The sequence below is a fragment of the Mustela nigripes genome, chromosome 3, assembly GCF_022355385.1.
Source record: "Mustela nigripes isolate SB6536 chromosome 3, MUSNIG.SB6536, whole genome shotgun sequence".
NCBI classification, from domain to species: Eukaryota; Metazoa; Chordata; class Mammalia; order Carnivora; family Mustelidae; genus Mustela; species Mustela nigripes.
The window spans coordinates 80,717,043-80,741,836 of NC_081559.1; the positions used below are offsets into that span (position 1 = coordinate 80,717,043).

The following is a 24,794-nucleotide window of genomic DNA, read 5'->3' on the forward strand; positions in this document are numbered from 1 at the left end:
CCTGGAAGGCTCTTCGAAATGCAGAATCTCAAACCTCACTCCAAATTTAGTGAATCAGAATCCGCATTTTAACAAGACCCCCAACTGATCCGTATGCACAGTAGTACTCAAAAAATTCTCTGACGGTCAATATCCTATTTAGTCATTATCCTGCAAGGATCTGAGGCTGGTCACAGTTGACATGGGCTAGGAGGACATCTTGAGGAGGGAAACTGATAATCTTGAGGAGAGAAACTGAAGGTCAGAAGTGAGCCTGAATGCTGTCAGAATTGCCAGCTCTGTGACCCGAGCATATGATGTCACTTCTCTGATCTTTAAATTTTCCCATGGTAAACTAGCCACAATAAAGCCTGAGAGCCTAGCTTGCTGGTGGTGGGGTGGAGTGTGAGATAAAACCCTTGGTTTACCTTTTACATTTCAAACCAGGATCAAGTCAACAGATTATATTTGAAATCTGAATTCCTAGTGTATTTCACAAGTTGCTTCAAAATCAGGTGTCTTCTACTAAATGCTACTAAACATGGCGTTCCAGAGTTTTGAGAGCAGAAGTTGCCTCTGAGCACCAGGAAGACAGCCTGAAGGGGAGAAGCGAGCCAACTCCAAATAAAGGCCAAGGCCTGATATACAAGATTATATGTGGAGCCAGATGTGAACAGCCAGCAGGAAGAGTCAGGGGCATTCCAACCACAGTCAGGCTGCCTTCCTCTTGTCCTTCATATTCTCCATCAAGGCTGCACTTGAAGTTCATTTAACACTCAGTGCTTCTGTATAGGCACCAGATGGGAGTAAACCCACAAGGAGATGGTTCTCTGATCACCTACTCAAATGATTCAGGACCCAGGGATGCCTTCCCCAAGTCAGCATTCCAATGAAGACATGAGCCTCACTTCACAGATAGTTATCAAAGCTAAACTGCTGTGGCCATCCTCAGGAGAATGAATTGTTGCTACATCTGCTTTACCATTGAGGACATAACACTTCCCTAATTCCTCATCCTTCTGGTGACTTGATTACTTTCTTCTGAGTAAAGAAAGAGCTTATGGTAGTTTTCAATACCCTCTTGGTGTTGTGTTTACATAATTTATATGGGCTTTCCTATGCTCTGATATAAATTTATCCTCTTAGAGCAAACAGGAAAGGAGAATCTTCTCATCATGGTATAAAGACCGTCAAAAGCCAGGCTACATCACGGAGTGAGAATTTGCTCAAGAGCCCTGACTGGCACACATCTGCAGCAGAGGAAGGCTGACTGTGCTGTACCCATCACTTGCTTTGTTGCCCAGACCTTGTGGCCTTCATGTTCAGAATCTCTGCAGCCCGTGGACAAGCAGTCTTCCAGTGGAACGCAGCGTTTGGTGACAGAGATGCTGTTTCCTGTGACTTCCATTGTATGCTGAGTGTAGCAGTATCTGGTCTCTGTCAACAGAGAAAATATGTTTCAATTGAGATGGGAAATGTTAGCCCAACCTGCCTGGAAGGGAAACAACAGGAGTGTCAACACTACAAGTCTTGAAGAGATTTAATAGCACATGAGACGTGTTGAGTTTCTGTCCAATCCCAAAGACGTCCTTGGAGAGATGCACTTCTGCACGGTAGAAGGAGAGCCTTCTGAAGGACACTGGTCTCTCTGCCTGTCATCATCCCCATAAGTCAAGATATAATGGTGTCATTCTTTGTCTTTCAAAAAAATTTTCCCACTGTATTGATCTTTATTTTGGGGGATGAGAGGCTTGGAGGGATGATTAGGATGCGAGAGTCTGCAATTTTCAGGAAGATAAAGGGTGAAAAAGTTCAATGAATACAGGTTAAAGAAAAAAGAAGTTAGGCAGGTAACAATGGTCTTCAAGGAATTAAAAGGCTATAGCAGAAGCTGGGTGTGTGTGTTGTGTGTGTATGTGTGTGTGTGTGTGTTTTGGAAATAGCTATTCCCAGTAAGGGCTGAACAATTAAAAGTAGATTCATTTTATCTTGAGAAAATGACTTTATCCAAAAGAAAGAACTTCTTGACAATAAGCATAGCTGGATCCTAGAATTTAACCCCACAGTGAAGGTGTGCAAATGAAGGAGAATCATTTCTCCCTAGTATGATTTCTAGGATGGCAGATGTAGACGGATCATGATGTAAGTTTCTAGACATCCCTCAAAGTCTTAGGAATCCAAAACTTAAGATTTCTCCCAAACTACCATGGAGAATTTTTCTACTTCTAATTTAAAGACCAAAGAAAAATGGCTTTGTCAAAGTAATTCTTTAAGGCCTCTAGGCAGTGTTCAGCTTTCTAAGCCTGGGATTTAGGAAAATGTTCCTGCTCCACTTTCAGATGGAAAAAGAAAATGAATAATTCTTAAGAAATGTCACCGAGCTGTTTTTCATCCATATCTTGGACTCAATTTTGCATGCTTTATACATTTTGGATATTTAGTAGCTAATGTGGAATTATGACCTTCTATGATGTTATTTATTAGGCAATAAAAATCCCCCCCACCAGATTCTGTCACAATTTTGGCAGCTTTGAACCAAAGTACTAAAGTCCAAAGAAAGAAGCATAAGAATTTCAGGCCTTGAGAATGAGCTAATACAGACCACACTGACACATCTTGAGAGTTAGGAAAATTCAGGGTTTTTAACAATCTTCCCAAACACTCCCACGTGACAGGAACCTGAGTGACCTCTGACTGAGTCTTGCCAAGGACAGAGATTTTCTTGATGGGTACACTATTGGGGAGTGTGCCTGGGCTGACTTTAGTCAATGCCCTCCCCCAAATGCTATCCCCACAGTGTATCCTGACCAGAATTTTGTCAGTGGGAATCAGCTCAAGGAGCCCTAGCTAGCTCAGGCTCCTGGGGAGCTCTTTGTGAGTGCAGTATGTAAGGCAACCCTATGAGCTTACAGGAAAGGTTGGAAGTTTTGTACCAGGCAATGATTCTCCCAAAGTCCTACAATATTTTAAAATTGGAGTGACTGGTTTTTTTGTTTTTTTTTGTTTTTTTTTTATGCCAAGGAGGTGGCAGATCTCTGATTTTTTAAGCCCATGATAGGTTTTAGCAAATGGAGACCAGTAGCCTGAGAGATTTACCATATTTCCCGAAGCGGACTGATTGACCTCTTTGGAACCAGACTTGGACATTTCGGTCATGACAAGTACACCTTTCCCACCCGGCGCACCTTCAGATGTTCATGAAACCATTAAAGACAGGAATGCCCTTATCTCCTGTCTCCTCTTCACGCAGACAACCAGGAGGAGCTGCCAGAGGTTTTATTGCTCCAAAGGTAAATCTAAGCAGATAAGATCAAACATTTATGGAATAAGTAAACCACTACATGGTTTCAGTTTTGGAAATTAGGTTTGTTCCCCAAGCATTAAATTCTGCTGTCTTAAGTAAGCCCTGAATAAGAATTAGTGAACTTGATATAACTACTTTTTGTTCTTACTTTTGTGTCCATAATAAACTCTCTTTTAATTTATTAATTGGAAATTTATCCCACTGCAGAGATAATTAATGAACTTTTTTTTTTCCCAGGGAAATATGCAAAAGCTCAGTACCTAATAAGCTAATTCTTGCCATCCTGGGGAGAGAAAAATGATCAGCGATGAGGCTAGATAAAAAATTTTCTTACACTTGCCATATCTAACCCATGAAACAAAGATATTTTAAGAACACCCCATTACTTTTAGCAGCAGCTACCTTAGATCTGAAGCATTAATCCATTCCACTTCTTATCTTATAAAACCCCCTAGGTGAGTTATGAAATGTTAACGTTTAAAAAAAAAAGGTTCTACAGTTAAATAAGTTTTGGAAATATTCAAATAAAATTGAACAGATTTCTTTAGAACACAATTTAGGAGAGCCTTGAATGTGTATGGTGATCTCCAAGGTGGGGGGGGGGGGCACGCAGGCAGCATTTCCCAAGCAGGACGGACGAGGTGGACCACATGTGGCTTATCATGGGGCTGTAGAATTGATAAAAAAGGAGTTTCAGCCACAAAGCATTGCTCTCCATGCATTCTGAATAATCCTTGGGTTAGTAATGAGGTTACAGGAGAATCAAGCCTGCTGATAACTTCACACTAAAAGGATTTCAAAGGCTTTTATCTAAAAGATAAAAGATGGATTTGAATTTCTACCAGGTTAGTTTCAGCCTCTAAAATCTCATATTCTGCAACTGCAAGGTATTCCCAGAGGTTGTGAAACAAAAGTCTTTCACTTTAAGACTCACAGGCATGCAACTGAAAGCAGCAGAACTGGATATAAGAGGGCTTAATCAACGAGTGGAAAACACAAAATATATAATTTTTTGTGAAATACACACACACACACACACACACACACAGAAGTTCCATAACCTAGTTCTGAAATTTAAAAAATGTTCAAAGTTAAAATGTAAACTATCAATTCCATTTTACCCACCAATATTCAGTTTCTAATAACAGAAGCTATATTTAAACAAAATATACGGCAAATGACTTGAATTAAAAAATGACCAACTCTTTGGTAAGACTTCCTTGCTACTCAGTTATTCCCTATGGGTCCACTAGTAATGGTTTTTTGTTTTTGTTTTTGTTTTTACAAACATATATAATGATTAAAGGGATGCTAGAGAACCACTCACCATGTGTGAGAAAATTAACAGGAGGAATATAGCTTTAATCATAGTATTACACATTATATTGAAAAAATAAAAGTCTAGTGGCAGCTGCCGGCCACTCCCAGCCTGATTCCTGACTGTGCCCTCAGCCCAGGCCCTCCTCTGCAATGACTGTTTGCCTAAGTGTCCCACTGTTTGCCCTTTGCCCATTTGTGACCCCAAAGGATCTACTTTGTATAATGTAGATCTGGAATCTACTCTGTATAATGTCCTTTGCGTGATTTCCCTGGGCTTCAGAGTTTTGTCGTCTAGATTTTCTCCTGCATCTCTGGTCTCTTTTTTTCCTATACTTTCCTTAACCTGAACATTGATATTCTTCCATGTTCTGTTCTTGAACGTCTTCTCACTTAAGTGACTTCATTCAACCTCTGATGACATTATCTTCAGTCTGATACTCTCTTGCAAACTATAGAACTAATCTCCAGTGATCTCCTGCACATTGTCAGCAGCACCTCACACCTCATGTATCTCAAACAAATCAAATCCTGCTGTTTGTCTTCTTGTGTTTCTATCTTAGGAAGGGAGATCCTGAGATGTGGCACCTCCATCCTGGACTAGAAAATTCAGAATCTGCTCAGAATTCTCTTCCCAAGCTGGGTGTCTTCAAGTCCCCTGAAATGTCTCCATTATCCTTTTAATCTTCCTGTTCCATTTTCCCAGTGCGGGACCACATCATTTCCTATCTTCTTTGTCTCTGACTTCTCTCCTTTCTAATGCAGATGCTGGACAACCACCAGATATATTACTGGAACCAAGGTCGGATAATGCCTCTCACTGCCTATGAGAGTCTAAGTGAACCCCACCTGTCGAGGAGCCTCAGCTGCCTACTGCCAGGTTCATTTAGCCTACTGGAGTGGCCAGTAGGTGGTCCACTGTTTTCTCCCTGCTCCTAAAGCTGTGTGTCAAGAGTGTAAGAGTAACTTTGCTTCACTGCTAAAGGAACCGATTACATTTATAACTCACATCTTGAAACTCAGCACTTCTTATTATTCAATATTCCCCTTGATCTAGGCCCAGACTACCTCATGAATGCTTGCTGGATATTTGAGACACGACATTACAGGACACCTGGATGGCTCAGTTGGTTGAGACAGGACGTTACAGCTTTTGACTGTTCTTCACAACAAAAAGTTTCCCCCATCTGCTCCTGGAAACCTGTTCTTCAGGGTTCAATCTAAATGTGATGAATTCTGTGGAACCTTCCTTGATTTTCTTCCCAACCAGGTTCACAGACCTTCTTAGCTTCCTCATTTGGTAGGTCTGGCTTTCCTTCTAATCAGTTTCTCAACATGAGCACAATTGAAGTTTGTTTTTTTTGTTTGTTTTTACTGACTGATTTTTTTTAAATTAGTGTGTTATTATTTTGAGATAATTAGAGATTCACATGAGCTTGTAAGAAATAATACAGCCACTTTTATTATATTAATAATTCACCCACTTTTCCCCAAATGGCAACATAATGCAAAACTATGGTACAGTGTCACAACCAGGATGTTGACATTGATGCAGCCAAGATACAGAACATTTCTATCTCTACAGGGATCACTCATGTCAACTTTTCATTCTCACATCCTCATCCACCTTCCTCCAACTGCTCCTTCATCCTTGGCAACTACTAATCTGTGCTCCATTTCTGTAACTTTGTCATCTTAAGAATGTTGTATAAATGGACTCATAGAGTATGTAAACTTTTAGGATTAGTCATATTCACTTAGCCTTATTCACTTGAAAGTTATCCAGATTGTTGTATCAACAGTTTGCTAATTTTTGATCCTGAGTAGTATTCCATGCCATGGATGTATCAAGGTTGGTTTAACCATTCACCCATTGAAAGGGTATCTAGGTTTGGGATATTATTAGTAAAGCTGCAATCAACACCTGTGTTAAGGCTTTTGTGTGAACATAGGTTTTCATTTCTTTGGGATAAATGTTCAGCAGTGGAATTACTAGGTTATATGGTACATGCCTGTTTAGTTGTTTAAGGAACTGCCACACTATTTTCAAGAGTAGCTGTGCCATTTTATACTCCCACCAGCAATATATACATGATGCAGTTTCTCCTAATTCTTACTGGCATTTGATGGTGTTCCTATTTTTCTTTTTTAAGTTTAGCCATTCTGATAGATGTACAGTGATATCTCATGTTTTTAATTTGCATTTTCCTGATGGCTAATGATGTTGAACTTGTGCTTATTTGCCATCTATTTATCTTCCTTGGTGAAATATTTATTTATGTTTTTTGTCCTTTTCTTAATTATTTTTTTTACTATTGTATTTTGAGAATTCTTTATATATTTTAGTCCTAGTCCTTTTTCAGATATTTGATTAGTAAATAATTATGTCAGTTTGTTGTCTTTTTGTCCTCTTTATAGGGTCTTATGTAGAACAAAGGTTTTTAATTTTGATAAAGTCCTGTTTACCACTTTTTCCTTTTATAGATCACACTTCTTATAGCAAGTCTAAGAACTCTTTGCCTACCCCTAGATTTCAGAGATTTTCTCCTGTGTTTTTTTCCTAAATCTCATATAGTTTTATATTTGGCATTTAAGTCTGTGATTAATTTTGAGTTAACTTTTGTAAAGGTTATTATACTTAGGTTAAATTTCATTTTTTGCTCATGGATGTCCAAATTCTCCAGGACATTTGTTGAAAAAGCTCTTTCCTCTAGTGAATCAGATTTTATATCCTTGTCAGAAATAAGTTGGGCATATTTTTGAGAGTCTCTTTCTGAGATCTCTGTTTGTTCTATTAATCTGTGTTGCTATCCCTCTGACTATACTACTGTCTTGATTTCTGTAACTATATGAGAAATCTTGAAAGAGGGTAGATTGGTTCCTCTCACTTTAATTTTTATCAAAATTATTTTAGCTATTCTAGTTTCTTATCTTTCCATATAAATTATATAATAATCTTATCTATAACTACAAACAATTTTGTTAGAATTTTGATAGGAATTGTGTAAAACCTGCACATAAGTTTGGAAATGACATCTTTACTATGCTGAGTTTCAATTCATGAACATGGTATCTATTTACTTAAATTTTCTCTGAATTCTTTCATTAGCATTTATTATTTTAGCATACAAGTCTTTACATGTTTTATTAGATTTACACTGAAGTATTTAATTCTTTCGAACAATTGTAAATGGTATTATATTTTTAAATCCAATGACCACGTGTTAGTTGATAGTATATATAAGTTGAATTTTGCCAAAATTGAATTTTATGTGTTAGTCTTAGTATCTTGTAATCTTGCTGAACTTATTATTTCTAGGAGTTTTGTGTAGATTTGCTGGGATTTCCTACTTAGAAAATCATGTCATCTGTGAGAGGGACAGTTTTATTTCTTCCTTTCCAATCTGTACACCTTTTATTTCCATTTCTTGCTTTATTGCACTGGGTAGAACTTTCAGCATGATGTTGGATAAGAGTGGTGAAAGAGACATTCTTGCCCAGACCTTGATCTTACCAGAAAAGTATTTTGTCTTTCACTAGTAGGTATAATGTTTGCTACCGTTTTTTAAAATAAATACTCTTTATGAGGTTGAGGAAGTTTCTCACATGCTGGTTTTTTCTGAAAGTTTTTGAACATGAATGGTATTGAATTTTGCCAAATGCTTTTTCTGCCTCAGTTGATATTAACACGTGACTTTATGATCTTTAGCCTGTTAATACTGTGGATTATACTGATTGATTTTAAATATTGAACCAGCCCTGCATCCCTGAAATAAGTCACATTTGGTCAGGCTTATTTTTAAATATTGCTAAATTCTATTTGTTTAATATTATAGTAAGAATGTTTGAGACTATATTCATAAGGAATATTAGACTGCAGGTTTTTGTTGTTGTTATTGTTTTTGGTACTTAGTCTGGTTTTTAGATTCAGGGTAATTATAGATTCTAGATAAAATGCACAACAGAATACCTTAGATTAGGTGGCTTTAAGCAGAAATTTATTTTCTCACAATTCTGGAGGCTGAAAGTCCAAGTTCAAGGTGTCAGCAGGGTTGATTTCTTCTGAGACCTATCTCCTTGGCTCACAGATGGGCAACTTTCCATCTGTGAACATCTTTACATGTTCTTTCCTCTGTGTGTGTCTATGTCCTAATCTCCCCTTTATCACCGAACCTGATTTACCACTTTAAGGACCCTATCTTCAAACACAATCACATTCAGAAGTACTGGATGTCAGGACTTCACATGTGAATTTTGGGAGGACACAACTGAGCTGCCTATAACAGGATCTTTGGTGGAAGAGATAGTAACCAAACTATCATGTAAGTTACATGTCATGTAACTTACAGTCATGTAAGAAGACTCTGGGCTGTTGAAAATAATCAATTTCTTAATCAAGGTGCTGCTTCCATAATGTGTTCAATCTGTGGAAATTCATCACGCTGTTCACTATACTGTGTATGTTACATCTCAATTATGAGTTCAGTGAAATGGAAAGTGAAAGAAAAAAGAATCCAAGATAAAAGAAAATAGACTTATGAAAAGAACGAGCTACAAACTGAGTCGTAGATAAGCTCAATTATTTAAAGTGTATCCCAATTAGAAATTATCACATGGTCTCTGATACCCAGGCATCTGATTAATCTCCTGGCTTTCCTGGTCCTATCAATCACTCTCCACAGACCCCTAAAAGACACTCTTTTCTTTTCTTGCCCCAAGTAAAAAATTCTTCAAGGCAGAAATTAAAAATAAATGAATACTTATTAACTTCACTGAGTCATAAATGTCCTCTTTTACCCTACAGTTGACACCACCTGAAGAAACTGCCAAACAGATACTTTACTGGTTTTTGTTTTAGTCTTGCCTTTAAAAAAATTAAATAAATAAATAAAATCCATACCTCCTAAGGACAGGTGACTTGGTAAGTTGAGGAAACTCTCTTTTAAGGCAAATCACTGAAATTCAGAAAGCTATGTGCTTATTACCAGACAAAAGGCAAAAAATGTGGCTGGGAATGTATGTCAAAGTAATAAGGATAAAGAGGACCTTCCCGTGAACAGTAGTTAAAATAAAAGTGATAAGAAAGAAGCATCAAACAGATGCTTCCTATCTGAGGCAATTATGTTAATAGAAAATACTTGGGCTAAACCACTGTAAAATGGAGCAGGTTAGATGAATCCAGGTTGTCAAAAGAAAACCTATCTTGTTTAGGCTATTAGAACGTGGGTTAAAAATTACTGGAAAAGTTCTAATTAAAGAATAGATCTGGGAATCAAAATGTCAGCTGAAATGAACTAGCTTGTGCCTTCTTACCAAAAAACAATAAAATAAAATTACAATAGCCAGATGGAACTAAAACAATAGAAATCCATGTGGAAGCATCGATGTGCTACTAAGGCAGATAGGATTTGAAGAGCGATACCAGTGAAATGAACTACACGTTGAGTTGGGCCTGACATTCTACACCTGTTCTCCCCTCAAGGCACTTATGGACTCCAAAACTGCACACGCAGAAGCTGAGAAACCAAGCAGAAAATCCTGCTAAGGGGTAGGGAAGCTACACAGAACCTTGTTTACTCTCAACGGAACAGGGAGGCATGAACAGAAAATCAGAGGCAGCAGGGTATCTGGGAGAGAAGGGAAATGCAGAGAAGTTAGGCTGCAGTCTGAGTACAGAATTCTAAGGCTGGTGGTATTTACTTTCAGTGCCTTAAAAATATCATTCCATTAACCTCGAGCTTCTACTGTTTCTGTCAACACTAAGCATTGGCAAGGTTGTGCAGCAGCTGGCACTCTTAGGCACCAAGGGGAGAGCATACATTGGTCCAGTCAGTCTGGAAAACTGCCACACAGAATCCAGTAAGGCCAAAGCACACATAGCACGTGCCCAACAACCCCCCAACCGGGGCTAGACCTATCAGAAATGAAGACATACTTGTACCAAAACGCATGTACAAGAATGCTCATGACAGTCAAAACCTGGAGACAATCCAAAAGTCCATCAAGAGTAGAATGGATGAATTTCAGTACATACATATCCGTGAGACTAACTCTGTGGCTCAAATACATGGATGACTCTCACACAGAAAATGTGACAAAGAAAGGAATACATTCTGTGATTCCATTTATATACAGCTCAGTGATAGTAGTCACAATTGCATTACCTCCGGGAGATGGGGTGTAGTGACTGGGGGACCCTAGTGGCCTTATGAAGTTCTGTTACTTAACATGGGTGACAGACACACAGCCTGTTCACATGGTAAAATTTCAATGAACTCAGCACCTGTGATCTATACACTTTCTGGCATGGATGTTACACTTTAATTTTAAAATTTCTACTTTAGAAAAAGGAAGTCTAAGACTTCCATTTAGCAATATGACAAGATAGATTGCTAAACACCACTTCATTACACAGAAGCCAGGAATGTCAGATAACACGTAGCCAATACCATCTGTAGACATACCAAACGAACTCTGCTGAACTTAAGAGAAATTCTAAGGGCCAGTGCTCTGTTCTGAGTTCTCTACCCAGGATAGAGATGGGGGCTGGGAGATGTTAATAGGCCATAAGAAGATGTGAAGCCTGGGGTCGTGATGGGGTTTAGAGCTAGAATAAAGACCCCTTTAAAATGATATATCCTATATCCTATATCCTATATCCTAACATTGCCTAAAAGAGAAAAAAAGAATTCACCATAGGTGAAATAACACAGAAAGGCTGTCTGTCTCAGCCTGGGTTCCATCTGAAAGAAGTCAATGATAAAGAAGTCTTTCCTGAAAATTTGTAACCATGGAGCTTGTCTTCAGTTATGCTGGGGACCACAGGTATATTCCCTGCTTATACCAGGTAATGGATATAAAAAGAGTCACTCAGTGTCATGCCCAGCTTTTTCTTCACTTCCACAGAAAAACCATGAGCAGCATAGAAGCTTGCCCCTAAAGGATGTGTGTTCCTCCATCTCAATATTTCTCCCGGTCTGGTTTTGCATTGGTGGTAATTTCAAGTAAAGATTTCACCTTAAAGAGAGGCACTGGCTCTTCATATTCAAGAAGAAACCTAAGGGCCTTTGGTGCTTAGACATCCTCAAAAGAATGTGCCTTTTTGAAAACAGTCATGTTTTTGATTTGACATTCAATTCCACAGACTCTTAATACAAGACAGCCCCTCTCTCAAAGAGTTTTTAACCTTGCACACAGGCAAAACCTTTGGATCTGAATGCGTACCATTAACTCTTGTTTTCTTTTGCCAGTTCCTTTAACTGGTCCCTCATATAATATGATTTCAAGATTCTTTCCAACTCTAGTTATTGCCCAGGAAGTACTCAGAGACCAAAGACTAAACAGAAGCCAGGCATGGAGGGCTCTTAAAATCTCCTATATGGTAGGACAAATCTGTTAGAGCCAGAGGCAATAACAAACTGACAGAGAAGAAAATCCTTACATAACACACATCTCAAAGGTAAGAGTGATAAGGAACCTGAGTTAGCTAGAGGTCACTGGCTGATGCCACCATTGCCCGACAGAGTGTTTCTAGTTAGGACAAGGCTTTCTTGATGCTTATTTTTGCCAAATGATGACTCATAACAAGTCTGCTTAATTATAAGCAAGCTTACCTCAACTGCTAAAATACAATAGTCTCTGTGTATATCCATTTGACCAAGTTCGGTTTTCAAAAATTCTTGAAACCCAGGTGGTCCCCTAAGCTATTTGGAATGGGGGGTTGTTCCATAGAGATAAGATTAAATACTTACATGAAATGGTTTTTTTCACTTTCAACAAGTTATTTTCACATCATGTGATAATTAAAACCTAGCTAAACATGTGATGAAACAAACAAAAACCCAGGAATATCACAGAAAGCCAGGATTTCTTCCGTGGCGGCTACTGAGCCTTCCCTAAGTCTCTTGGTAGTCCTTCAGCTGCTTTCAACTAATAATCAACCAAAAAAATAAGTCCAGGGTTAGTCAGTTGTTTTTAGTCATTAGACACAACTCAGATTTCAATTTAAGAATTATGACGCTGTTCCATTGTGAGAAAAATTTGGAGAAAACCCAGGAGGAAAGAGAATGGCTCCTGGGAAGGGGGGGTGGTTAAGAAGGAAGCTAAGTGTGGCTCCGTCTCTTCTCTGGTTACAGCTTCAGTCTCTACTCCTTCCCTGAAAGGGTCAAGGCCCCACAAAAATAATCAAGCTGCGTTTCTTTGGTCCCACTATTCTCCGACATGAACTAGTTGCTCTGCCCAGTTTCGGTCTCTTGCTGTCCGGTGAGCACATCTGCGAATCCCCTCTCCACACCTTTGCTGTGAGTGACTTTCCAGAAGCCACGCCCCCCTCCACATTGCCCTTAGGCTGCCCACTTGTAGGCTTTCGCCTCTTCCTGGTTCACAGTGCAGTCCCTAACCACCTCAGCCCCCAAATAGCAGTTGTTCCCATGAGCTCTCAGGGCACTGAATGCCATGCTTCACTTGGCAACTTGCTTTTGTCCTGATATTTTTGACATTTGATGCATTCAGATCTGATCTCCCCAGCTAACTGGGTGCTCCCAGAAAGAAGAAACCAGATTCCTATCTTTCTCTGGCTAATCCCCTAAAAAGCCTGGCAGGGTGGTTCTGTGTCATGAACTCAGGGCATCACTTTCCACTTATCCTTATAAATTTAAGGACAAAAAGATAAAAGTGGGAGGAAAGAAGGGAAAAAGAAATTGTGTGAACACTGCGATGCTTTCCGATATCTGTACATTGGAAGAATAGATTTTGACCTTTGAAGAAAGCATCAAAAGGGATTGTTCTCCTCTCCTGAGAGGAATTCAAGCAGAGTGCTACCGGTCACCTGTTTTTCCTTTGTGGCAGGGATATACTTGCCCACCATCAGACTTGGACTGGGCCTCTGTGAAATCTGGCCCAGTTCACAATCCCTCCTTGTCCTCTGCATTCTCTCTGCTAGAGCAATGCTGAGAAAGCATCCCCACGCGTCCTGTGGTACATCCGACTCGTGGCAGCTGTTTCAAAAGCTAACCTGCCAGCTTTGTCCCTGCTGGAACCATCCCAAAGGTTATTGGCTACACAAGCAAACCATCCTGTTTTTGTCCAAAGTCACTGTTTACAGTGGGTCTCAAATTTTGCTACCTAGTAGAAGGACGTGGGGCAATTTCAAATATCCTTGCCCTCAGCCACACCCCACACCATTTAAATATGAATCCCTGAGAACGAACCCAGGCCTCAGTGTTTTAAAATCTCCCTCTGTGATTTCAATGTGCCACCAAGCTTGAGAAGCAGTCTACCCAAGTGTAGGGGTGACGTTAGAAAAACACTGGCTTAGTCCAAAAATAAGCACATGAATGCAGAAGGCACTGCAGACAGAACTTTTTAGCTCTGATTACCAGGATGGTGGGATATCTAGCTTGTGATTAAGCTAATCTTCAGCATCTCCACGCTTTTCTCTTCCCTACCATCATTTGGGACCCCATTAGCATCTCTACGTAAAAGTAAACAAGAGGAACTTGGTTGGAAATGACAACAGTACATTTCACTTTCTGTTAGTGGGGAGAGGAGCTCCCAGTGGTTCTTGCCCCTGACTGTTCATTAGTATCACCTGTGCTATTTGAATCTACCAGTGCAGTGCCCCGATCTCAGGGATGCTGGCTCAAGTTCTGTAAAACGTGCATTTCTTATCATGTGGTCTCCAGCCCAGCAGCATCTGTATCACCTGGGAATTGTTTAGAAATGCAAATTCTCAGCCCCCATCACAGACTTACTGAATCAGGAATGGAGCATGGATGGGCACAGAAATCTGTTTTAATAAGCCCTCCAGGGGGATGCTGATCATGATAGAGTTTGAGGACCACTGGCCCAGGGAGGACACAGGTTCCAGTGAGTTTGAAGAGATCCACAGGTGTTTCTACTGGGCAGCTTAGGTGAAAGTTGATAGGTTAAATAGTACTGTCTTACTCAGTGGGCACCTGTGTCTTAATTTCATTTTCTACCTTCTCCTGATGTCTAGTCCTCCATGGGAGAAAGAGGGCCTTTCCCTAGGGTGAGCATGAGAACTCCTGCATTATGTTAAAAAATGATAGATTTGGTGTTGGTGTATTCAGTCATTTTAACAACTGGATTAAGTCTCAGCGAAACCCATCTAACTACTCAAACATTTGTCAATAAAATGCTCTGTTCTCATCATCTCCCCATCAAATGAACTTTCCTCCAAAATTAAAACAGCCAATTAATAGTCACTCCATAGTCAAATATAACTGTCTTTTTTATTCGAGAGAATAAAAGAGATATAAATGTGAATGTGAAGCCTCTACTTCATTTTGAAATGGGCCTCTGGGTCAAAATTTCATGCTTTAATTGGGGCATCCATCTCATCCTTCAAAAAGAACTTAATGGTTTAAAAAGCTCAGGTTTTTTTGTGCAACGATGGCATTTAGAATTCTAGCTTTCATACACTCTCAGGATAGGTGCCTCTGGCAAGATATGTAATAAATGGGATCTTTATATGAACATCAATTCATACTTCACATAAAAGAAGTTACTATGCAATGACTAATGCTTCCAAGAGTGGCCAACAGGCTGGTGGTTCTCTTCCTGTCCTGCATTTGGCTGAGCCTGGGGGCGGGAAGGATCTCTTACCTCTTTTGGCACTCCAGTGATGCTTCTTGAGAAAGGGGACAAGCCTATGATTAGTTTATGTCTCTAAAAGCCTCTGATGATAAGTTGATGAGGAAAGATCTACTAATAGCCTTAGACAAGAGAAGTGGTTGAAATTGCAAGCATGCCTCTATCTATACGTCAAAGTCAACAAGGCTTTTCACTCATGGGCAGCTCGGGGCACCCCAGTCTGTGTACTGAGAGTTTACCTCGAGGACAGTAGATGTCTGGAGCCCATCGGTTGCACTCGTAATTGTCTGCTGCCTTTTCACAGGTGAAACACTTAAATCCACCAGGATATGGTGTGGCTAGAAAAAGGATCAAGAAAAATGATTAATTTTTTCTTAGACTGGGTACGAAATACTGAAACTAGACATTTTTTATTTTTCAGAAAGTATTCTCAAAACAGCCTGTCTGGCAGTTTCTTAAAAAAAACTAAGTATGTAACTACCATTACTCACCAATTGTACTCTTGGGCATTTATCTCTGAGAAATGAAAACTAATATTCACACAACACCCCTATGAAAATGTTCACAGCAACTTCGATTGTGATAGCTGAAAACTGGAAACAATTCAGATGTCCTTCAATGAATGCATGGTTAAACACACGGTGGTACCTCCATATTATGGAATACTAGCAATAAAAGTGAATTATTAATACATTCGACAACTTGGATAAATTTCCAGAGAATTATGCAAAGTGAAAAAAAATCCCCAAAGGTTATATACTGTATGATTCCATTTATGGAACATTTTAAAAATGCCAGCATTTTAGAAAAGGAGGAAAGATTGGTGATTGCCGGGAGTTAGGGCTGGGAGTGGTTGGGGCCAGGGTCAGAAGAAGCTAGAGGGGAGGCCAACAGGAGGGATTCTTGTGCTGCTGAAACTGTTTAGTGTCTTGACCTGGTGGCAGGTACACAAAGTTACACATGTGAGAAAACTGTGCAGAACGAAATACACACACATACACATGAACACAAATAAAATTGGGGAAATCAGAATAAGACAGGCGGGTTAATTATGTCAATGTTAATGACCTGGTTGTGATTTTATTCTATAGTTTTTCAAAATGTTACCATTGGGGGAAAGTGAGTGAAGTGAACATGGGATCTCCCTGTGTTACTTCTTAGAACTGCTTATAAATGTACAATTATCCCCCCCAAAATTCCAATTAAAAATAGCCGCTCTAAAATAAGTCAATCAGAGAAAAACAATTATCATATGATCTCCCTGATAGGAGGAGGTTGAGAGGCAACGTGGGGGGGTTTAGGGGGTAGGAGAAGAATAAATGAAACAAGATGGGATTGGGAGGGAGAAAAACCATAAAAGACTCTTAATCTCACAAAACAAATTGAGGGTTGACTGGGAGAGGGGGGTAGGAAGAGAGTGGTGGGGTTATGGACATTGGGGAGGGTATGTGCTATGGTGAGTGCTGTGAAGGGTATAAACCTGGCGATTCACAGACCTGTACCCCTGGGGCTAATAATATATAATATGTTAATAAAAAAAATTTTTTAAACTAGTTGCTCTAGATTTCCAATGATTCACTCTTCTGTTTCAATTACATAGACATGTCAATATGTATATATAAATATTAGGTTGAATCATTAAAAATTTCTTTGGGTTTGACCATTTTTGAACTATAAAACTGGCCATATCTCTGGTTCAATCTCATATTTTTATCTAGTTGACATGGTTAAGAATCACTGGAGATGGAAAGGGTGTCGGGGAGGCTCAGTACGTTAAGCGACTGCCTTTGGCTCAGGTCATGATCCCAGAGTCCTGAGATCAGTCCTGCATCAGGCTCCCTACTCAGCCGGGAGTCTGCTTCTCTCTCTCTTTTTTTTTCTCTCTCCCTCTACCTCTGCCCCTTCCCACCACTCATTCTCTTTGTCTCTATCAAATAAATTCTTATATATATTAAAAAAAAAAAAAACCCTTAGAGATGGTAAGTATCAGCTAAGAAAAGAATCTTCTTTACTAAAATCTATGCTGTGCAGAGGTGATGGTCCCAAGGGCTGTCTCGGCCCGTTTCCAGCATCCACAGGCAGCCTGCTGAGGGCACCTGGTGGATGTGGAGCCATTAAAGGCCTCTAGCTCGAACCTGAGGAACGGGTGATTCCAGGAATCCCTTCCTAGCCTTTCCTCTCCCCTCCCCCTCCAATTGCCCCCTCCTACCTTCTGAAGAGACTGTCCTCTAGGTATGAGTATCTTTGCCTTCACTTAGCTCGCTCAGGCAGTGAGGTGCCTGGTGAGAGTCACACTGCAGACCGTACCCTGCACACGCAGAGCCCAGCGGACATCTAAGGACGAGCCTCCCCAGTGTCAGGGTGCCCGGAACGCCTGGGTGTCTCTGTCCTTTTCACTGATGTGCTTTACCTTGCTGCTTATCAACTCAGAGTTTTGCCTTTCATAAACAGAACTTTTGCATTTTTTTTAAATTTGTAAAATTACCTGGCCTCTTTGAAAACTACAGACGTTCAGACAGTTCATCTGCAGGACCAACTGTTCTCCCTCGCAGATGGCTGAGCCTGCGTATCCCCCTGGTGGAAATCATCATCTCAGGGTAAATTGCTTTGCCCACATGGAACCAATTAAGTATGTTATCAAAAATAAATGAAGGAGGAGGCAGCAGCTTAAGGCCAAAATTATGGGCCAGCTTTAACTTTGATTTTCACCTTGCGTGGAATGGCTGCATCCTTGTACTTGCTTGCAACATGTCACGGAGCTGAATGACGATATCCAAGAACCTGACAGGATCCAAACTCACAACTGTCTAAAAAAGAAGGAACTCGACCTCTTTAGAAGCTAACTACATTCCTTCAGGTAGTTGGTGACTCAAATTCCGAAACAATGATTGTGAGTGCACGAACTACTTTACAACGGATGGCCGCACTTCACCACGGAAATTTCACCACAGGGAGACACACTCTCCCCATTGTACAGTTATGATAAAACAGAAGTAAACTATTTTGTAAAACTACACACAAATAATGTTTACATCTCCACATCTTGCCGTCTAGATAGGTGAGTTACATTTGAATTGAAAGATGCTACTTAGATAAGTACATGCCTGAAGAATTTAAAACAAACAGGTTTGGGTTTTTTTTTTTTTTTTTAAGATTTTATTTATTTATATGAGTGGAGAGAGGAATAGAGGGAGAGGGAGAACCTCTGATTAAAATACCAAAGACCAATAAAACCTTCAAAACAGGAGTTAGCATTCAGAGAAATGGAGTGACTTATTTGGGTTCCAGACGTCAGAAGAGTTAACATCCTAACCTCTGAGCAGGCAGCCCCACGCAGGGCTCAATCCCAGGACCCTGAGATCATGACCTGCACCAAAGGCAGCCGCTTATCCAACTGAGCTACCTAGGCTCCCTGACAAACAGGTTCTTAAATTCCAAAGCCACTCCATATTCTTATGGACACTCAAATTAGCTCATTTTGACAAATACTGTTATGAGAAAACCCATACATAGTATTTTAGGAAATTGTCCTATTGGGTACGTGGAAAAACTAGCTTCACTATCAATTTAAAAGTGTGTAATCTATAAGTCAGTTTAAAAGAAGAACAACTTTAAGAGGCGCCTGGGTGGCTCAGTTAAGCGTCTGCCTTCAGCTCAGGTCATGATCCCAGGGTCCTGGGATAGAGCCCCACATAGGGCTCCCTGCTCAGCAGGGAGCCTGCTTCTCCCTCACCAGTCACCCTGCTTATGTTCCCTCTTTCTCTGTGTGTCTCTCTGTGTCAAATAAATAAATACAATCTTTTTTAAAAAAAGTATTTAAAAAAAAGAAGAAGAACTTTAAAACAGCTTGTAAAATTTGAGGAATTATCAAAGTAAGTGTTTTGGGGGAAAAGATGTAAATGATTTGTCACAGAAAAGTATTTCTCAAAAAATTATCATCATATGCACCTAAGTTTATGACTGCAAGCTAGCCGTTCCCCTTCAAACTGCATGATTAATTCACAAGAGCATCCAATTTTATCTGTCACTACAGCCAGTAAAACTTTTCACTGGAATGTTGGATTAGTTATTCCTGGAAACTTTCCCATCAAAGAGATAAATTAAGAATTCTGAATGAGGATTAGTGATCGAGCCACTGCAAGAATAAACTTATTGAGAACCTCGCACTAATAAGTTGTAGTGTTCCCAAATTTGGATTATTTAATAGACTCTTCAAAACGACCTTTTGTAAGACTAGTGACATATTGCATTAAATACTAAGTTATTAGGAATAACTTACACAAGGAGTTCTGGACTCTGAATTTAACCCAGAGTATATCAAAATCTAAATGGGAATACGAGCTAACACACTATGGTAGCAAAAGGACGCTTTGTTTCACATCATTTATCTCTGAACGTGTTTATCAGCACATACCACTGATGATTAACTAAATGATCTCTTTTTCAGTGAGTTTTACTTTTAAATCTGCAAGTTCATTTCTGTGTGTGTCTCAATCACTAATGTTTGCTTATAGGAACTTGTGTTTGCATCTTGGTTGGTAGTACTGATCAGTGAATAATCAAACTCTTTTCAGTGACAAATCTTTTCAAAGAGCCTCCGTTTTTTAAGTGGTTAATTATAGCATAATACCAAGTAAATGGTTAAATTCTTCCCTCTGGAAATATTTAACCCAAACTGAGGTCTACAGATGAGCAACTGTCTCCAGTAACTTGCTAACTGATACTGCATCTGATAAAGAAGTTCTTTTTTTAAAAGGAAGGAAAAAGATTCCTAAGAGATGTGTTATTTTCTTCTTTGTTACTTCAAAGCATTGCAGGGCAAGTAGAGTTTCAAATCGTTGTGGGCTCAGCTGTGAATGAATCTAATTTGGCTCTTGATCACAGAGTTAATAAGCTTAGTATTCTGTATTTCAGGGCATAAGTCCTTGGTCCCTCAAGAGTAGGTGATTGTAAAGAAAAAAAGAAACGTCAAAGTGCCTAGTTACTTCCTGTAATTTAATCTGTCCATTAGAGTCCCATGGTCAGATGTGGCTCAACCGACTATAATTCATTCGTAAGGCAATGGAAGAGATTTCATCTTTGTTTCCATCTCTTGGAACTTTTGCCTGGACAAAGGCCTTCAGTTATCAAAACTGTGGTGAGAAGAGAATCTTGTTGTAAGAGGCATGCTGCTACGAAATGCATCCAAACTTGTGTTATTCTTGCCAAATCAATTCCCATTGTTTTTGGAAACTGGATGCAAACTTAAAATTTCTAGAAATCTAATAAATCGATCTTCCCTCTGTGTCCATCTAGCCACAAAATTTTACAGTATCACTTGAAGACTATGAACATATTTCTGACAGAAATGCATTTTCTGGTACCTTTCTTGAGAGTGCCTTTACTCCCTAAGACCTACATAACATAGAATTATGAAGAAACTTGGTTGGCTCACTATCTGGGCATAAGCAAGCCCCCTTCAGAGATGTGATTAAGACTCAGAATATGCAACCAGAGGGGAAACTGGATTTCTCAGGAAAGGTTTCTATTATGAGTAAAGAAATGGAGGCCAAGAACAGGTTGCAACCACTCAGAATGTTAACTCTTCTGACGTCTGGAACCCAAATAAGTCACTCCATTTCTCTGAATGCTAACCCCTGTTTTGAAGGTTTTATTGGTCTTTGGTATTTTAATCATAGGGTGGGAAGAAATTCACCACCATGTTTTAAATGAAAAAGAAAAGAAAAGCATACAAATTATAGAAAAGAATGCTATTGAGGACAGTGCCTCAAGTTTGAAAGCCATAAAGTTGATTTTTTTTTTTCCCCAAAGGTTAGAAACTTCAAAAATTAGTGAACCAGGGAGTGCCTGGCTAGTTCAGCTGGTGAACCATGCAATTCTTGATCTCAGGGCTGCAAGTTCTAGCCCCACGCTGGGTTTAGAGATTGTTCAAAAATAAAATCTTTAAAAACAAACAAACAGAAAACAGAAAAATTAGAGAACCAGAGATCAAAGGAGATTAGTCATGGGATGCTGAACCTTCCCCACCAGAGTTTCAACCTCACCCCACTTATGATCTCTGAGGGCTGTTCACAGCCCATGGGAAATGAGTTTGTTTGCCCGGTGCAGGAAATTCATGTGTCTTCTCAACATCTCTGGCATCACTGATTTCTCCTTGGATAGGTTCTGAGCGGTATCTAACCTTGATGGAATCTGTCTCACTTGCCGACCCCAGGAAAGCTGTTTGTGCCTCCATCTACAAAATGAGGCAATTATATTAATAATTCAAAGTCAAAATAGTCCCACTCTTCCTTCTATTTTTTATGCTCATGTTCTACAGATACCAGCTTATTTGTAGAGAGATCACTCTTTCTAAACCTGATCGAGTGGGTACTGCTCAGGGGCAGAAGAATATGACCTTTTAAAAAACCAAAGTTTAAAAACAAGCAAACAAACATCAGAAACTTCTGAAATGGTGCAGAGAATTGTGAAGTGGGAACTGTTGGCAGTAACTTCAATCCAGCAAGAATTTTTACTTTCTGTGACCAGTCGCAGAGACTCAGAACTCAACTCAGAGCTGTTGGTAAATCATTTATGTATAATATAGCTTAGAAAAGACAACTTCTAGCCTCCATATCTGAAGATCAAATCAGAAAATGCTACCAATTCTTTCTATATGGGGAATTCTTTTCTCTTAAGACTTATTTATTTTAGAGAAAGAGAGAGCATGAGTCGGGGGAGGGGCAGAGGGAAAGAATCTGAAGCAGACTCCATGTTGAGCACAGAGCCCAACGTGGGGCTCAATCTTGTGACCCTGAGATCAAGAGCTGAGCTGAAACCAGGAGTTGGCTTCTCAACCAACTGAGCCACTCAGGCACCTCACTATGGTGAATTCTTTCTAATTAGGCCATGGCCTTATTTACTTAAAACAGGCCGCATGAGCAGAACTTTCTTGCCAACTTCCAGAGAGCGGGAGTGATTGCTTCTCTAGCCTGGCAGAGCTCATCCTTCAGAGATCCCATTCTGAAATGGCCTTTTCAGATAGGGGTCCACTCAGCCCAGGCACTGGCCCACCACAACACTGGCACAGGAGCGGTGTGTGTGTTTTATTCTTGCACACTTAAATCCAATCCCCTTGATTTTCCTCCCCACCCTGTGTGGACAATGACAGCCTCAGGGGAGGCCTATTTTTTTGGCCGAGTGACTACTGAGTCTATCACTGAAGCGAACAAAGAATCCCATAGAAACCAAAGGTTTTAGCAATCACAACCGAGACTGAAATCTAGGTATTTGTTCACCAAGTCTAATAAAAAAGCATGACTCTTTGGGGAAAAGAACAAAATGCAATCCTAGAAAACACAGCAAGTATCCAAGCACCTTCTTTTCATGATTGCAAAAATCAACAGTCCTACAAAAACAAGGAGCCAGATAATCTTTCCACACAATTAACCAGTAGGCACCAGCCTTTACTGGTGAGAATGTACAAAAGCATTAAGTCCAAAGGAACTATCTGCTGCCTGTAAAACGTATATTTGGAGTTCAAAAATTAGAGTGACATATTTTCAGCAACCTCAGTTGACCACCTAAGTCAATTACCACAACATCATAAGCAATGAACATCCAAATGCCTACTATATATGTGCCTAGTATCTTATGGCTATTCTTTCTGGTCCACAGAATAATGCAACAGGGTGTGTATTATCTTATCCATTCTAGAAATGTAGAACTCAACACTTAACAAGATGCCTCTACCATTCATTGAGCATTTACTCTAAGTGCTTTGTACACTTTCCTTTATTTAACCTTCACAAAATTAGGGAATTTATTGTAAGCCAGAAGGCTACAAAGCACTTGAATTAGCCACTCACCCAAGATCCAAGCCCTTGTGCATTCCACAGAACACCTCTCATCTAAAGCACAACACAGACACATTAAATACTGTACTGTGTGGAGCTGAAGGAGCCCGTGTATCTGCCTCCACTTGGGCTATCAAGATCCTCAAAAGCAAGAACTATGTTTTTTTTTTTTTTGCCTTAATACCTCCCATGCCTATCACAATGCTTGACACAGAGTAGACACTCAAAAAATGTTTGCTGAACAGAACATTTCCAAAGAGTTACATACCTCAGGGCCAATGCTATGGTCAAAATATACCCAACAGACCCAGCTCTCACCTCCACAGGGGCCATGCAGAAGACGACTCAAACAGATAGAAGAGAGAAGATAAATACAGAGACAGAGACCAAAAGAGGAAGTAAAACTGCTGTTTTCCCCAAGTGTGATCCTTAGAACACCACCAGTAACAGGAGCAGCTGAAATTCTTGCTGAAAGCAAAAATTCATGAGTAGAGCCCCAGATATGTGCAATCAGACACGCCGAGATATCTGGGCACTGACATTATTATGCACTCCCTAGGTGATTCTTGAACACAGGAAACCAAAAGGGATAGGGACTAGGAAGTTGTGGGAGGCCAATCACGCTGAAATGGAGAATCAGATGCACAGACAGGAAGACCAGCTATTATCTTGCCTACAAAGGACTGATCTTTAACAAACACCTCTGTCCTGGGACACGCCGGTTCACTTTGATAACTGATTTGAGAGCTGGCACAAGTTAAAGGGAAGAGTATTCAGAATCAGAGCAACTGTTCTGGGAACAGAGAAACAGGCCTTAACGATTTGCCTAGAAATAAAAAACAAAACCTTATAAAAAGGGGAAGGTAAAACATGCAACATCTTTGGGAGCACCTGTACCCCCCAATTAAGTCAGCCAATATTTCTCCTGCAGAATGCTGGGGACAGAAGGCTGAGTTCTCCTGTCCTTTTCTCAACTCACATCTTACTCAAAGTAAAATGACATTTCTGCAGCAAAGAGAACAGAGTCTTACTTGAAGGATGGAGGTAGACAATGTCTTTCACTGTGAAGTCTCTTGACTGAGCAGCTTTTAGACAATCTGCCAGCAGGCTCAGGAGCAGGAGCCAGGCCAGGGCAGGGCCAGGTTCCATGGCAGACTGAGGTGTCACTCATACAGAGGGCCTGGGAGCCAGAACTTGGGACCACGGGAGGGAATTCGCACCTGAAATATGAAGCAAGACTCATCTCAGTGTCCAACTCCAGGAAACCATGGGAGACTTGGCAGAGCTCCTGTGCTGGGAGCACGGACTCGGGGCAGACAGGGAGCCAAAGGCACCGGGAAGTGGGTAGACACGGAGAGAAACATTGTACACGGTAATTTTAGAGCACGTAGAACCGTCCAGTCCCAATCTATTCTTAATCAAGTAGCTAAAGCTCCATGGGCTGGAGTCTCTTCTCATATACAGCAGAGATGGTATCAAGAGAGATTGGATTTTAATGAAATCCAGGTACTTTTGCCAGGAGGCCAGGGGATGTCTGCCAGAATGCAACAATGAGCAAGTCAGGTACAAGAGTTCAAGAGCATTTCCTTGATAATGGTGAAGGCCAGGTATGAGAGTGCAGCCTTCCTGGGTCATGGTGCCCCCAAAAACCTATAGAGTGTAGACTTTCAGATTTGGGAAAAAAAGAAAAAGAGAGAGAGGAACCAAGAAAGAAAAAGAAAGAAAGAGAGAGAGAGAGAAAAAAA

General features: G+C 40.1%; 1 protein-coding gene across 5 annotated transcripts in view; it reads right to left on the reverse strand.

Annotated features, from left to right (window-relative positions):
* The window catches only part of LYPD6 (LY6/PLAUR domain containing 6), a 121,250-nt gene that overhangs the window by 2,641 nt on the left and 93,815 nt on the right, over positions 1-24,794 (reverse strand). For all 5 annotated transcript variants that reach the window (XM_059392815.1, XM_059392813.1, XM_059392812.1 and 2 more), the window contains 3 exons: positions 24,081-24,269; positions 15,454-15,552; positions 1,286-1,416 (listed from right to left, as the gene is read on the reverse strand). In XM_059392815.1, the coding sequence (XP_059248798.1) occupies positions 1,286-1,416; positions 15,454-15,552; positions 24,081-24,198 (348 nt within the window). In that variant the 5' untranslated portion in view covers positions 24,199-24,269. The remainder of the gene's footprint in view (positions 1-1,285; positions 1,417-15,453; positions 15,553-24,080; positions 24,270-24,794) is intronic.